Source organism: Schistocerca serialis, chromosome 1, assembly GCF_023864345.2.
Source record: "Schistocerca serialis cubense isolate TAMUIC-IGC-003099 chromosome 1, iqSchSeri2.2, whole genome shotgun sequence".
NCBI classification, from domain to species: Eukaryota; Metazoa; Arthropoda; class Insecta; order Orthoptera; family Acrididae; genus Schistocerca; species Schistocerca serialis.
The window spans coordinates 598,082,635-598,098,466 of record NC_064638.1 but is presented as its reverse complement, the minus strand read 5'-3'; the positions used below and the strand labels follow the sequence as shown (position 1 = coordinate 598,098,466).

At 44.2% G+C, this 15,832-nt stretch overlaps 1 protein-coding gene across 1 annotated transcript in view; it reads left to right on the top strand.

The window, feature by feature from the left end:
* Nucleotides 1–15,832, top strand: part of LOC126418209 (uncharacterized) — a 120,923-nt gene that overhangs the window by 76,915 nt on the left and 28,176 nt on the right. The window contains exon 5 of the mRNA XM_050085179.1: nucleotides 1,513–1,612. Coding sequence (XP_049941136.1) covers nucleotides 1,513–1,612 — 100 coding nt within the window. The remainder of the gene's footprint in view (nucleotides 1–1,512; nucleotides 1,613–15,832) is intronic.

Below are 15,832 nucleotides of genomic sequence, written 5' to 3'. Positions count from 1 at the left end.
CGTGCCTTCAAGTTATTGGGACTTCTCGTGGCGCGTCTATACGCTGACTGACAAAAAATCGCTGCACCAAGAATGAGTTGTGCGACATAAACGAAGGTTAGTAAGCGTATTCCTACTCATGAAAGATGTTATCTATTCAGAATTCAGCCCAGGCGCATAAGAGTGTCACTAGTAGTGCCACTATGAGTGTGCGAATCATACGATAACGGTCGTGAGCGTTAGTTACCTTTGAGATGAGACATGTTGAGTTGATGTTAGCCAAGAATGCCTTTAAGGTGACACAAAGACGTCATTATAAACGCCTCACTGAGTTAGAACGAGGTAGTGTAATGGTGCTATAAGAATCTGAATGTCCCTTGGGTGGTACTGCAGAAAGACTTGACAGGAATGTAGCCACTGTACTTGATTGCTGGCAGCGATGGTCGTGAGAACGTACGGTTTCCAAGAGGACCGGACTTCGTACGGCCACTTGGTACTACCAAGAGGGAAGACCATCGTGTTCAGCGTATGGCTCTTGGGCATCTTACAATGGTGGCCAAACTAACTTTTATAAATTGGTTACTTTAAGGACAGCCCCGAGCCGGACGCCTTGTAGCGTGCCTTCTACTGACCCCTAACCACTCCTATCTGTGAATCCCGTTGTTTCAAGCTTGAGCTCGTTGGAGGGCACGGTGGAGATTTCTTGTTTTTTCTTATGATAGCTGGTTTTTTCCCGGTGCCAGTGACGGCCGTATGTTGGTTAGAAGGAGACAACTAGAGGGCCTGCAACAACCTGTCTGTGTGCCGGACACTCTGCACCTACACCTGTAGTTACGGTCTGTGGTGCGATTTCGTATGACAGCAACAAGAAGCTCGGAGTGGGTTTCAGATGCTAACTCACGATTACGTTAATATTGCCTTAAGTCCACAGTTTTAATTTTCACATATATTAAATGCTTTACGTTTTTTAGAGTCCATTCAGAATTGTTCTAATTACGATCACTTATTACGGAGCCACTAGTTGGCAAAGGTTACATGTGAAGGAAAATAAAGAAATATATAAATAAACATTTCTGTCTATCCACATGTTTCTTATCTCACCTGAAAACAATTACCCAAGTCGCTTGATATCATTACTATTTGCGCCTATATTTTATTGCATGTCGTACATTCAGTAATAAGTAAACACTATAATATAAAAATTCTACTACATCTAAACATTGACGCCGGCCGCAGTGGCCGAGCGGTTCTAGGCGCTACAGTCTGGAACCGCGCGACCGCTACAGTCGCAGGTTCGAATCCTGCCACGGGCATGGACGTGTGCGATGTCCTTAGGTTAGTTAAATTTAAGTGGTTCTAAGTTCTAGGGGACTGATGACCTCCGAAGTTAAGTCCCATAGTACTGAGAGCCATTTGAACCATTTTTGATTAAGCATTGACAATAAGGAAAAATATGTGATCAAATGAGTTAGCGTATTTCGTTCTTATCCGTAAAATATGAAATGTGAAACTAACGGAAATTCTTAACGGCAGGTGTTTCAACCTACTGCAGCTGGCGATAACCTACTCTATTTCTATTCTTCTGCTCTCCAACATACTTACGGTGTGCTTCTCCATCTTCGTTGTTTCTGTGGTAAGTAACTAACACACGTAGTGGTTTAAAAAAGTATGAACAAAAAGAACCTTCTGTTTACATTATGGACGTTCGTAATTCATATTAGCACTGTAGTGTAGCTATTTTGTACTACATTCATGTTGGCAGAAACTGATGAGTCAAACATGACACCCACCTTCTTAACAGCGAGTCGGAACGTAGTACAGCAGCGATACTGCGTGGCGTGGAGTGACAAGTCCTTCGTAGGCTCCTGGAGCTATGTGCCACCACATGTGTACGAGTAGGTGACACAGTTCCTGTGAATTGATAGCCGGTGATTTGTGGGCGCGGAGCTGGAACCCGCTGAAAAATTCGATCACAGTCGGGAATGACGTCTTGTATGAAAGTCCGCTTTAATGTTGAGGCATTTCACAGCCGTCATGGCGCCTGCGGTTATTACCACAGCGGCCACGGAAGCTCGAGTGATTGTCCCATACAATATAATACTAGTCCTACAGGTCTGCGCCCGTGGCACGGTGTGTGTTTCGAACAGCTGTTAGCCTGCCTGACGGCATATCTGAACAAGACATTCGGCCTGGTGTAACAAGAAAGGTTGTTCATCCGACCAGATGACACTCTTCCCTAATCCACGAACCAATTTTAGTGATCTAGTGGCCACTGCAGTCGCAGCTGACGGCGTCGTTGGGCCAACACGGGAACACATAGGGGTTCGTTTGCTATGGACCCCAAGTTCAACAATGTGCGCTGAACGACATGTTCCGACACACTTCTGCCTTCACCAACATTGTGCTCTGTCATTAGACATGCCACAAGTCGCTGCCTACACTGCTTTATACGGTGGGCAAACCTCTGACATCCATGTTCGTTGATGACGCGTGGACGTCCAGTACTTTGTCGCCTACTCCTCATTTCATCGTTCTATGGCCACTGACTACTGATACTAACCATATAGTAGAAGGCGAGCAGCCGACCAGATTGGTCATTTCCGAGGCGCTCGCCCAAACTGACGAACCTAAATAATCTTCCCTTTCGGATGGTCGCCTGTGTCAGTGGATTTTCCCATTTGCGGCCCGTATTCGTGTTTGCTCCTCTTATATGATATCCTCATCGCGTCACGCGCCCGCATCGCCACCAACCAGTATTCAGTTTTGCAGAGGGCGGAGGTCATAATACGTTGGCTCTCCAGTGTAGTTAGTAAAAAACTATTTTTCCTGTTTACAATGAGAATTAATTTCACAGATTTGAAGCGTACCTTTTTATTGTTGCTTGTGGACCCTCAGCCACTTTGAATTTTCCAGACGACAACATTGTTCCGAAACTAGCTAAATTTCTAAGTTTCTATGTGTCACTGCAGTTTCGGTTGTTAGAACATTTCTAAATGGCCTATGACTTTTAGTTAGTTAATCTACAATGTAATATGCTCTATAGAAGCTGTTTTTTTTTGTTTTTTGTGTTGTGTCTGGGAGAAGTGAAGACCTATTCTGTAAACATTGCTCTACGTAGAAGATTTGGACTGTTTCGAATAATTTACGAAAGCTCCCTTCATGCCGGATTGACCTGTTTCTAACATAGCAGTCGTTTATGTGCACAACGTCCGTTAGGAAGACAGGAATGCAGAAACCACAGATCAAATAGCATAATTACGCTATACAAGTTGTAACAAAATGGTACCGTCAGTCTGTGACTGGTTGTAGACGCTGCTCCAAACGTACATCCTCAGAAATTTATTACTCAAATTAAGGCCAATGTTTGACGCTAGTAGACTCCTTTTGGCCAGGAATGCGCTCTTTGTCTATGCTAGTCTGCTTTTTATGTCCTACCTGATTCGTCCGTCAGATATTCTCGTTGCGAAGGAGCAGAATTCCTTAACATCGTAGATTTCTCGGTCACAAACTTTGATGTGAAGTTTATCGTTAATCTCATTCCTTCTACATCTCATTACTTTCATCTGTCTTCGGTTTATTCTCAGCCAATATTTTGTATTCGTTAGACTGCTCATTCCATTCAGTATATCCTGTAATTTTCTTCGCCTTCGCCGAGAACAGCAATGTCCTTAGCGAAGTTTATTCTTTCATCCTGAATTTTAATCCCTATTCTGAGTCCGCAGCTCGTGGTCGTGCGGTAGCGTTCTCGCTTCCCGCGCCCGGGTTCCCGGGTTCGATTCCCGGCGGAGCAGGGATTTTGTCTGCCTCGTGATGACTGGGTGTTGTGATGTCCTTAGGTTAGTTAGGTTTAAGTAGTTCTAAGTTCTAGGGGACTGATGACCATAGATGTTAAGTCCCATAGTGCTCAGAGCCATTTGAACCACTTTGAACCTCTGTTTTATTTCCGTCTATCTTGGTCTTCCATTCGTATCGTTCTCGCTTGGTTTTTGTACAAATTGTGTATTACCTTTAATGCCGTTTTTCTAAGAATTTCGAGCACCTTGCACCATTTTACATTTCTGAACGCTTTTTCCAGTTCGACAAATCTTACAAGAGTATCTTGAGTTTTCTTAAATCTTGTTTTCATTATCAGTCTCAACGACAGACATGCGTCTGTATTGCTCTTACCTTTCGGAAAGCCCTAACTGCACATCTTCTAACACATCCTCAATTTTCTTTTCCATTCTGCTTTTTATTAATCTTGTAAGCGACTTGGATGCATAAGCCGTTAAGCTGATATTGCCATAGTTCTCGACCCTATCTGCTTGTACTATCTTCGGAAATGTGTCGATGATACTTTTCCGAAAGGCTGATGGTATGCCTCAAGTCTCATAGATTCTACAGACCAACTTGAATAGCCGCTTTGTTGCCACTTCCTTCAATGATTCTAGAAAATCTGAAGGAATGTTTCCTACCCCTTCTGACATATTTGATCGCAAATCTTCAAAATTATATTAAATTCTGACTTTAATACTGGATCCCCTATGTCTTCCATGTAAACTCCCATTCCTCCCCAGTCACATCAACAGACAAGCCTCCCCTTTCGTAGAATCCTTCAGTGTCTTCTTGCCACCTATCCGCTCTTCTCTCGGCACTTAATAGAGGAATTCTTACTGCACTGTTAATTTTGATGTCCACGAAAGGTTTTTCTACACTCTGAGTCAGCCCTTCAGACGACCCTCTCTTTTTTGATTTTTTTCTCATTTTTCCTGCTGCCGTTTCACTTTGACTTCCCTGCACTGAATGCTTTAAAGATATATAAATGTAAGGAGAATCAGTCCGAAGGAATACTGAACGAACAAATTGATTTGCACCATCATATTTTGCCCTGCTTAGCTTTCTATGAAAGTCCCACCTTTCCTTTTGGCTTGGGATTCATTAATATCGAACAGGTAGTAAATCTCAGATAATCACCATTTGATTTGGTTTCTAGCTTGTACTTTTGTACATGTTGGGTTGAACGCTATGGCAGTGGTGGTTCGTGGTCATGCTCGGGAGGCCGACAGTGCTTCATCCAGGTTTGTGGGTACGCCGACAAGGAAGGTAAATACCTGTCTGAAGCTCGTAGGTGTTAGCAAATCAATATTACAATATTAACTCTTTATTGTCCGTAAAATACAACGGTTGAGATATCGACGTTAGGGTGACTGGTGCTGGCTTGGAAGGATGAAGCTGGCTGCCACAGAAGAACGACTTATCAAGGGCCCACCGACAGTGACAGTGTTGATGCAGCTCCGCGGCCGTTACACGGTCAGTGTCCTTGGAACCCTAAGATGCAGCCAACGCCACGCCACATGAAGCAGAGCACAGATTCCACGAGATGATGACCAGGACACCCATGACACCGTAGTAAGCTGCACGCAGGGAGGCTGCCTAACAGTTCTGCTCAGAATCTGTTTAGCCATGCAGAGAGGCCGGCAGCACCAAAGTCAGCTCACACAGATGGAAGTGGACATAGGCAGCGCCACACCCCCAAGATGATGGATGAAAATCTGCCACCGAAGCCCTGCTGGTTAGGCCACCATTAAGGACCACTGGATTACATTTGCAGAGCTCCCCATCAGTCTTGACTCAGCAGCTGGTGCTGCAGCTCACGGAGGCTAAGACTTGCTGCACCATAGAAGTTCAAAGACGATCAGTATAGCAGAAAGTCGACTGACGTACCTTTCCTCTCCCGTCTGGACAGCTTAAACTGAATAGGACTCTTCCATAACAAGATTAGTATTTGTTTGTGGATGACATGACCCATCCTATAATTATAATTTGCAAAGCTACCTCGAAATAAAAACGAGAAGATTCCCAAAAACACAACGTCCTCCAATAACATGATAAACAAATATAGTACCCCAAATATATTCGAACAGTGACAGACCCACAACCTCAATACTACGAATAAAACAGTCCACAAACCCATATCGCTCAGCAATTCTGAGATGTGATCTAAGTGCATATGGCATATCTGTTATCCCTGTAACATTGCCCTTCGATCTCTTCCCTTTCTCCTTTAACGTAACATGCTGCACTGGTGATGTTCCTGATACTTACAGCAAAGCATCCACACCTCCTAAACGGCTTAAGGCGTCCTACATGAACAATAAAGGTCTTCATTGGCAGCTGCATCTTGATGTGACAGATAATGGCATCTCTACAACCTGGTGTAGTCCTTGATACTGGTTCAGGGGTTTCTTTGTTGTTTAACCGATAGATGTGAAGGGATTCATAAAAATAAATACGTTGTCCAATTCTCTACGGAGGTAGCTTACTGATACGCTGTTTCACCTGTTACTGTCTCTCGAGAACTGTGATGTTTGCTTTTTTCACCTTCCGACAAACATCGCGCAACGTCTTCACAAATTTCCTTACTGGGTCCCCATTTTTTTCTAGTTTAGGCTTTATGAAGTCAAAAGGTGACAGCATCTTCCTATCATAAACTACTTCGTATGGTCAGAAACCAAATCTCTGTGTCTTTAGTGTTATATACAGATACGTCAAACGGAGAAAAACGTCCCAGTCATTGTGATACGTGTTTATGTAATAACTCAACATCTTGGAAATCATACGATCAATGCATTCTGTGCTCCCATTTGACTGAAGGTGAACAGGGCTAGTCCTACGCTTACAAATACATAGTAAACGACATAGCTGTTTCATCAGATCAAACATAAAGTTAGTACGCTAATCAGCAATTGTTGTGTCAGGAACACCAAATTTTCGTAGCCAGTTTTTCTCCATGGCCTGAGCTACTGCATTCGCCTATTGATCACGGATTCTGACCATTGTGACACAACATGAAATGTGATCTATCCTAGTCAATATGGCAATCGTTGCAGCAGAGACACTTGATTGCTGGTAATCGCATGTTGTGCACACGGTACTCAGTTTTTAATATATTGCTCCACGTCTTGTCTCCTAGTTACCCAACAAAAATTTTCTGCTGTTCATCGACCACTTGTTATTCGACATCCACGCCGTGACAGAATATGGTTAAGTGTATGCCTCAGTACTTCATCTTCTTAAGCTGCTGTCACCACCACTCATGGTCCACACTTTCTCACTCCACATAGCTAGCCCTCAAGTACTGTCTGCCACGCAGCTCGTACCCAATGTTTGTAAGACTTCAACTTTTCTATTTAAGCCATCGGCATTGCCATGTTCCTGCCTGGTTTATGCACTATTTCATAATCGAAGTCACTTAATTTCAAAGCCCAGCATGTGAATCTACTTGACGATTCCTTCAGTCCCGGTAAGTATTTCAGTGCGGGGTTGTTTGTCACTACACTAAATTTTCTTCCGCAGAGGTAACAATGTAATGATTTAGATGATAGTCAACATCTCTTTGCCATAGCAGAATAATTTATTTCTGCTTTATCGGCTGCCTTAATGCATATGCCAGCAAGTGTTCTCTTCCGCTCCTATTTTGGCTGAGAATACAACTGATAGTCAAACTGCTTGCATTGCATGATAAAATGCATCTCTCTTTAAAATCCAGAAATACCCACTCGACGTTAATGCAGGTTTTAACTTACCAAAGGCAGTCTGACAGTTGATAGACCAACGAAACTTTGCTCCCTTCTTCAACAAATGGTTCAAGGGCTCAGTAATTTTGGCAAAACCTGTGTCGAATTTTCGATAATAATTACAAAGACCGAGAAATAGCTGTAGCCGTTTCGTTGCATTTGGTGGCAAGAAATCATATACTGCAGAAATTAAATGCAGGTCAGTTTTCGCACCCTCATGACAAACTACATACCCCAAATAATGCATCTTCATCACTGCAAAGTTACATTTATCCACACTCAGTATCAAATGGGTTTTATGTAAGCTCTTGAACAACTCTCATATCGTTGCATATGCTCCTTTATCTCTTTGGAAAATACAGTTACGTCATCAAGGTAAACAATGCACTGCTTCATTCTAAATCCTCTTAAGTGCTCCACCCAACGACCTTTCGGAAGTGACTGGCATGTTCATGAGACCAAACGTTATTTTGCAATATTAGTAATGACCCTGCACGATTGTAAATAAGTTCTTTGGCAGGTCTTTCAGAACTGCTTCCAACTGGTGATAACTCCTTTGCTTCTAAATACATTGTAGAAATGTATTTACCCTCACCTAAGCTGCCCAAAGTTTGCGTTTGTATTTGGTACAGAGTACACATTGGTAATAGTTCTTGAGTTGAGGTGTCAGTAATCACAGCAAAATCTATATTTTCTAGTACTGCCTAGTGACTTTTTGGAAGCAATTACAACAGCTACCTCATGGTGTTTCACAATTTTCGATAACGCCATCACTGGCCGTAGGTGTTTCGGAATTCTGCATAGTTTCCTGTATACTTGAGTGTTACTACCCATTGGTTTCCGATGTTGCATAGCTGGTGTTACTGGTAATGGTCCACCAGTACTGAACAGATCTCCAACCATAGTAACCAAACTTATAAGTAGGTTGGCAACTAGTAAGCCCTTTAGCAGACTTACCTCATCTATGCCAAAATTACTTACACTCATCGAAACAATATACTCTCCACCTGTTTTCCTTATGTGTTCTTCTCCAAACCAAACGATGTGACTTATCTAGTTGTCATTGCATTCTAATGGCTCTATAGAACATACTCGCCGACATGTGGCTACACTTGCATATGCTTCTGAAAACTTCTTCTCCCAATATAGCAGTGTTGTCTCCAGTGAAATCAAATCATTGTCACCTACACCACGTGATCTATATTGTGAAGACTTCAGTCTCTTCCTACCTAATAGGTTCAGACTAAAGACTGACTCATGATCCTTTGTGTGCATCAAAAACTTATTTCTTTACCATTTATTTTACCCAGGAAGCAGCATTCCTTCTCTTCATGCACTTTGCAGTGTTTTGTGTTTCAAGCATTCCCTCTGTTGTTTAATGAACACTTGTTCCAGCACTGTCTATCCTGTTTCCCACTCCGAAAATCATGTGCCCGGTGCCTTACTTTCCCACATTCATAACAATGAGGATGGCGACATTGCTTGGGCAACAATATCAGTTTCCTCTAGATGCACTGCTACTCTGATAGCTACAGCTATATCACCCAGGTTCTCAATTCTGACATTTTCGATATGTGAGTTAGGAGCCCACAAAAGACACCAATGATGCTCAGTTTATTGACTCTTGCGTAATAACTCTGTCTTCTTCGGCATGCCGTGTCAGTTTCTCCTTTTGCCCATTAATTTTTTGTGGTACATTACATATGGTTTAGCGTGAGCTTACTGCAGTAACAGAGCTATGCGCTAGCATTTCTCGTCCATCCAGTATACTACTTAGCGGCAGCTTTCAAAACATAAATACAGACACTTCCCCAGTTGATTTTTCTGAAAAAGGAATTACTAAATTAGCTACTATGTGATTCACAGAAGGGATGAGTTCATTCAACAACTTTTTAGCCTCTGCTGACTCGGATTCCCTTGACTGCTACTAGATTGTAAACAGTGTATCTTTTACTGAACATGCCATTGGTTACTAACAGAGTGACTTGCCCCTTCAAAAAGCTCCTTTGTGTATCTTGGTCATACGTGTGTCTTCCATTTGTTTAGCCTCCATTTGACAAATAGAGAGATATTACAAGACTAATGTTTATGACTTATGACCCAAAGAGAATCAGAACATTGCTGTGTTGCATGGCCAACCCCGCTACTAGTATCGAACTAACTGGTACTGCTCTTGTACATTGTAACTTAAGACCAGATAAATTACAATATTGGCATCTAACAGGCCGTAAATACTGGCCTCTACAATTTCCTTTGAATTATGACAGGTCCACAGGCTCCTGCAACTTTACGAAAGTCACATTCAGTTTATGTGCCTACCCCTCTTAGTACACTTCGTCATATCATAAAATAAAAAGCCTACCAAAGATACACTCACCAACTCGTAGTCTTGGACAGCCAGTTGAGGCTGCAATTGCAATGCCAAAGCCAGATACATTGCCAATATCGGATGCCTTCTTATAACAACACTTCTGACACCACTTGTAGCTGCAGGGAATTTGGCGCTACAGGGGTTGTAATTTGTGGACAGGTTGAGGTCGGGAGGTTGTTGGTACACCACCCAGATACTTGGATATTCCAGCATGAAGGGTAGAAGCCTGTCCGTTGCTCATAGGCATTAATAAAACAACGTTATCGCGTTAAACATTTATTGTCCATTAGATACAATGATTGAGTTATCGGCGTTCATGGCGCTGGCTCTGACGAGGCAGGAGGAAGTTGTCCACCGCGTTATATGCGACACATCTCAGGCGCCATATGGCCATGGTGCTGACGCACCCTCGGGACATCACAAGGCCAGTGTCCTTGCCACACTAAGACATGACAGAGCCTGCGCCACGTGAGACACAGCACAGCTTCCAGGAGACAGTGACCAGGGGATCTACGACACTGTTGTAGGTTGCACACAAGGAGGGAAACTACCAGTTATTTTCAGAGTCCACATATCTGTGCAGAGTAGTGTGGCGGCCTCCAGATAGGAGAGACACTGGCTGCACAGAAGTCTCCTCACAGGAAGTTGAGAAGGCATTGGCAACAGCATGTCCCATGACGACGAATGATGATCTGCTCCCAGGCCCAACTGATTAGGCCACCAGTAGGACCGCTCGATTATGGTGGTCACAGCACCTCATCTGCCTTGGCCCGGTAGCCAACTCTGCATTTCAGTCCCTCTAGACAAGACTTGAGGATCGAAAGTGACTATACGAGCAGATGGTCGGCCATTATAGGCCTCCTCCCTTGGCTGGGAAGATGCATGCTGAATAGCACTTAACTGAATAGAAATGATATTTATGTGGCTTGGACTCGTGTGCTGTGCAATCGCAATTCAGCGATGACAGCATGTGTCCTGGTTTGGCTGTGTGCTCAGCTGAAAGGTTCCGCAACTCCGAGTTCCAGGGGAGGTAGTGGGCATATTATGCAAAATCACTGCTCTGAGTGCCGGCCGCGGTGGCCGTGCGGTTCTAGGCGCTCCAGTCCGGAGCCGCGCTGCTGCTACGGTCGCAGGTTCGAATCCTGCCTCGGGCATGGGTGTGTGTGATGTCCTTAGGTTAGTTAGGTTTAATTAGTTCTAAGTTCTAGGGGACTTATGACCACAGAAGTTGAGTCCCATAGTGCTCAGAGCCATTTGAACCATTTGAACTGCTCTGAGTACTTGTTGCATCAGACTCAGGCTTTCTTTTGACAGTCTGCACAGTCTTCATTATAAAAATATCTTTTTGTCACCATGGTGTCATTGCTAGCTTGGGCACTCAGCTCTCCCAGTATGCAGCAATAGCTTCCATGTTCACTACTGCACTCAAAATGGTTCAAATGGCTCTAAGCACTATGAGACTTAACATTTGAGGTCATCAGTCCTCTATACTTAGAACTACTTAAACCTAGCTAACCTAAGGACGTCACACACTTCCATACCCGAGGCAGGATTCCAACCTGCGACCGTAACAGCAGCATGGTTCCGGACTTAAGCACCTAGAACCGCTCGGCCACAGAGGCTGGCTACTGCACTCTCACTGGTCCTTTCTTAATGGTCTTCCGCTTGGCCATTGTCTCTTGTGTCTTGCATTGCCAGGGTAGGAGTCAAATTTTTGTGGCTGCACCAAAAGTACTACTCTGCGGTTTAACACTTCTATCCAAGCTCAACTTTTGACACATTGTGTTAGTATCATTTATTGTGTGTACTTCCAGCCTGTTATCTAGCACATTCTCATTTCTTTATTCTGTTATAAGGTCACATCACGTCTTTTTTGAGGTATCTATTAGCTTTTGCTATTTGTTTTGAGGTGTTCATTTCGTGTTCCTTTGTCCACTAAAGTTAAACCAAGTATCTGATAATCTCTGTTTTGGAAAGCCCTTCTTGTGTGTATACACATGGCAAGAGTTTTAATTAATAAGCATTAAAAACAGCCAGATAACTGCTGAAATATGAAAACAGAGACTTCTGTTCCATTGTCTATATCCTCCTTGTAACGTACTATTATGGAAAGAAAGTAATGTAAATTTATGGCCTTTTTTTAAAATCTTTCAACTCGTTCTTCAGAACTCGATAACGTAAGGAAACGTGTAGCTGAAGACAAGGAAACAGCAGTACCGGTAGATTCATCATGATATACACTCCTGGAAATTGAAATAAGAACACCGTGAATTCATTGTCCCAGGAAGGGGAAACTTTACTGACACATTCCTGGGGTCAGATACATCACATGATCACACTGACAGAACCACAGGCACATAGACACAGGCAACAGAGCATGCACAATGTCGGCACTAGTACAGTGTATATCCACCTTTCGCAGCAATGCAGGCTGCTATTCTCCCATGGAGACGATCGTAGAGATGCTGGATGTAGTCCTGTGGAACGGCTTGCCATGCCATTTCCACCTGGCGCCTCAGTTGGACCAGCGTTCGTGCTGGACGTGCAGACCACGTGAGACGACGCTTCATCCAGTCCCAAACATGCTCAATGGGGGACAGATCCGGAGATCTTGCTGACCAGGGTAGTTGACTTACACCTTCTAGAGCACGTTGGGTGGCACGGGATACATGCGGACGTGCATTGTCCTGTTGGAACAGCAAGTTCCCTTGCCGGTCTAGGAATGGTAGAACGATGGGTTCGATGACGGTTTGGATGTACCGTGCACTATTCAGTGTCCCCTCGACGATCACCAGTGGTGTACGGCCGGTGTAGGAGATCGCTCCCCACACCATGATGCCGGGTGTTGGCCCTGTGTGCCTTGGTCGTATGCAGTCCTGATTGTGGCGCTCACCTGCACGGCGCCAAACACGCATACGACCATCATTGGCACCAAGGCAGAAGCGACTCTCATCGCTGAAGACGACACGTCTCCATTCGTCCCTCCATTCACGCCTGTCGCGACACCACTGGAGGCGGGCTGCACGATGTTGGGGCGTGAGCGGAAGACGGCCTAACGGTGTGCGGGGCCGTAGCCCAGCTTCATGGAGACGGTTGCGAATGGTCCTCGCCGATACCCCAGGAGCAACAGTGTCCCTAATTTGCTGGGAAGTGGCGGTGCGGTCCCCTACGGCACTGCGTAGGATCCTACGGTCTTGGCGTGCATCCGTGCGTCGCTGCGGTCCGGTCCCAGGTCGACGGGCAAATGCACCTTCCGCCGACCACTGGCGACAACATCGATGTACTGTGGAGACCTCACGCCCCACGTGTTGAGCAATTCGGCGGTACGTCCACCCGGCCTCCCCCATGCCCACTATACGCCCTCGCTCAAAGTCTGTCAACTGCACATACGGTTCACGTCCACGCTGTCGTGGCATGCTACCAGTGTTAAAGACTGCGATGGAGCTCCGTGTGCCACGGCAAACTGGCTGACACTGACGGCGGCGGTGCACAAATGCTGCGCAGCTAGCGCCATTCGACGGCCAACACCGCGGTTCCTGGTGTGTCCGCTGTGCCGTGCGTGTGATCATTGCTTGTACAGCCCTCTCGCAGTGTCCGTAGCAAGTATGGTGGGTCTGACACACCGGTGTCAATGTGTTCTTTTTTCCATTTCCAGGAGTGTATAATCTATCTGATACCTTTTAGTATCTCCAGGGTTCTTCCATGTATACAACCTTCTATCATGATTCTTAAACCAAGTGTTAGCTATGATTAAGTTGTGCTCTGTGCAAAATTCTACCAGGCGGCTTCCTCTTTCATTTCTTAGCCCCAATCCATATTCACATACTATGTTTCCTTCTCTCCCTTTTCCTACACTCGAATTCCAGTCACCCATGACTATTAAATTTTCGTCTCTCTTCACTATCTGAATAATTTCTTTTATTTCATCATACATTTCTTCAATTTCTTCGTCATCTGCAGAGCTAGTTGGCATATAAACTTGTACTACTGTAGTAGGTGTGGGCTTCGTATCTATATTGGCCACAATAATGCGTTCACTATGCTGTTTGTAGTAGCTTATCCGCATTCCTATTTTCCTATTCATTATTAAACCTACTCCTGCATTACCCCTATTTGACTTTGTGTTTATAACCCTGTAGTCATCTGACCAGAAGTCTTGTTCCTCCTGCCACCGAACTTCACTAATTCCCACTATATCTAACTTTAACCTATCCATTTCCCTTTTTAAATTTTCTAACTTACCTGCCCGATTAAGGGCTCTGACATTCCACGCTCCGATCCGTAGAACGCCAGTTTTGTTTCTCCTGATAACGACGTCCTCTTGAGTAGTCCCCGCCAGGAGATCCGAATGGGGGACTATTTTACCTCCGGAATATTTTACCCAAGAGGACGCCATCATCATTTAATCATACAGTAAAGCTGCATGCCCTCGGGAAAAATTACGGCCGTAGTTTCCCCTTGCTTTCAGCCGTTCGCAGTACCAGCACAGCAAGGCTGTTTTGGTTATTGTTACAAGGCCAAATCAGTCAATCATCCAGACTGTTGCCCTTGCAACTACTGAAAAGGCTGCTGCCCCTCTTCAGGAACCACATGTTTGTCTGGCCTCTCAACAGACACCCCTCCGTTGTGGTTGCACCTACGGTACGGTTATCTGTATCGCTGAGGCACGCAAGCCTCCCCACCAACGGCAAGGTCCATGGTTCATGGGGGGCCTAATGCATCAGTGGCTGCAATTCCTGGTATGTACTTAATTTTTTCCCATCCATGTTAAATACTGTTTCCTCTGGGAGACTAGCCATTTCAATGTAGAGTCTTGATAGATACCAGTTCTTGTAAGGTTGTTTTTGTATCTCTCTCCCAATTGTCTGAAGAGTTTTTTGTATGTTTTATACCTTGTCTGCTTTGGGACAACTTTTGCTTCAAAGTGGAAGTGGCCCATATTTATACCATACCGTACTATATATACACGCATATTCTGAAACAGAATAGCTGTTTTTATATTTGCTGGGAAATAGTAAATTATTGTTCTAGATCCTCTGACAGACCATGTGTCCTTGAGAATATCTTTGTATTTGTAAGATGAGCTCAGTACTTGTGGTTAGAATGTGATGCTCTTACTGCACTTAAGAAAACGCCATATGTAGAAGGATATCAACACCTTTTACGGAATTGTGTTCTTCATACAGTATAGGAACAGTTCGGAGATGATGGTTGTTGGTGTGAGTTTCACAATGCACCATATTATAAAGCAGAATCCACGAGGCAATGGTTTGTGCACAATAAAAGCCTTCAAATGGACTGACTCCCGAGAGTCCTAACCTGAACACGGTGGAAGACCTTTTTACATGAGTTAGAACTCCAACTTCGCTCCAGATGCGAGCGTCCAACATTACTACGTTCTGTGGTTTGGGCATGAATAAGGATGGGCTGCCATTCCTCCACAGACATTCAGACACCTCATCGAATGTTTCCCCAGCAGAGATCAATCCGTCATAAATGCGAAGGATTAACACAGCCTACATTAATGTCCACTAATGAGTGACCGAATAATTTTGATCAGATAGTGTATTTGCGGGTTACTGGCGAAATCTGGATAATTCAATGAAACCAAAAAGTTCGCTTCAGCTTACAAAATATTTGAACATAGAGAAATCAAAGTTTGAATAGAAGCTAACAGAAAGATCTCCCCTCTCCTTTCCCCTTCTGTCTTTGAAATTCAGTCTTTTTCCTGCAGTTGGAATCGCAAAGTACTCAATCAACGAGCGAGAGCGAATTTTTCTTGTGGATTTTGTTTTAGACCGACTGCAGTTTCCGAGATACCTCCCAATTAATCGAGTAGTGTAATTCGAACAACCTACTCCAGAGTTCTACATTCATCTTTTTCCAAATACTATCCATCAAAAAATACTAGGGAAGAAGTAGTACA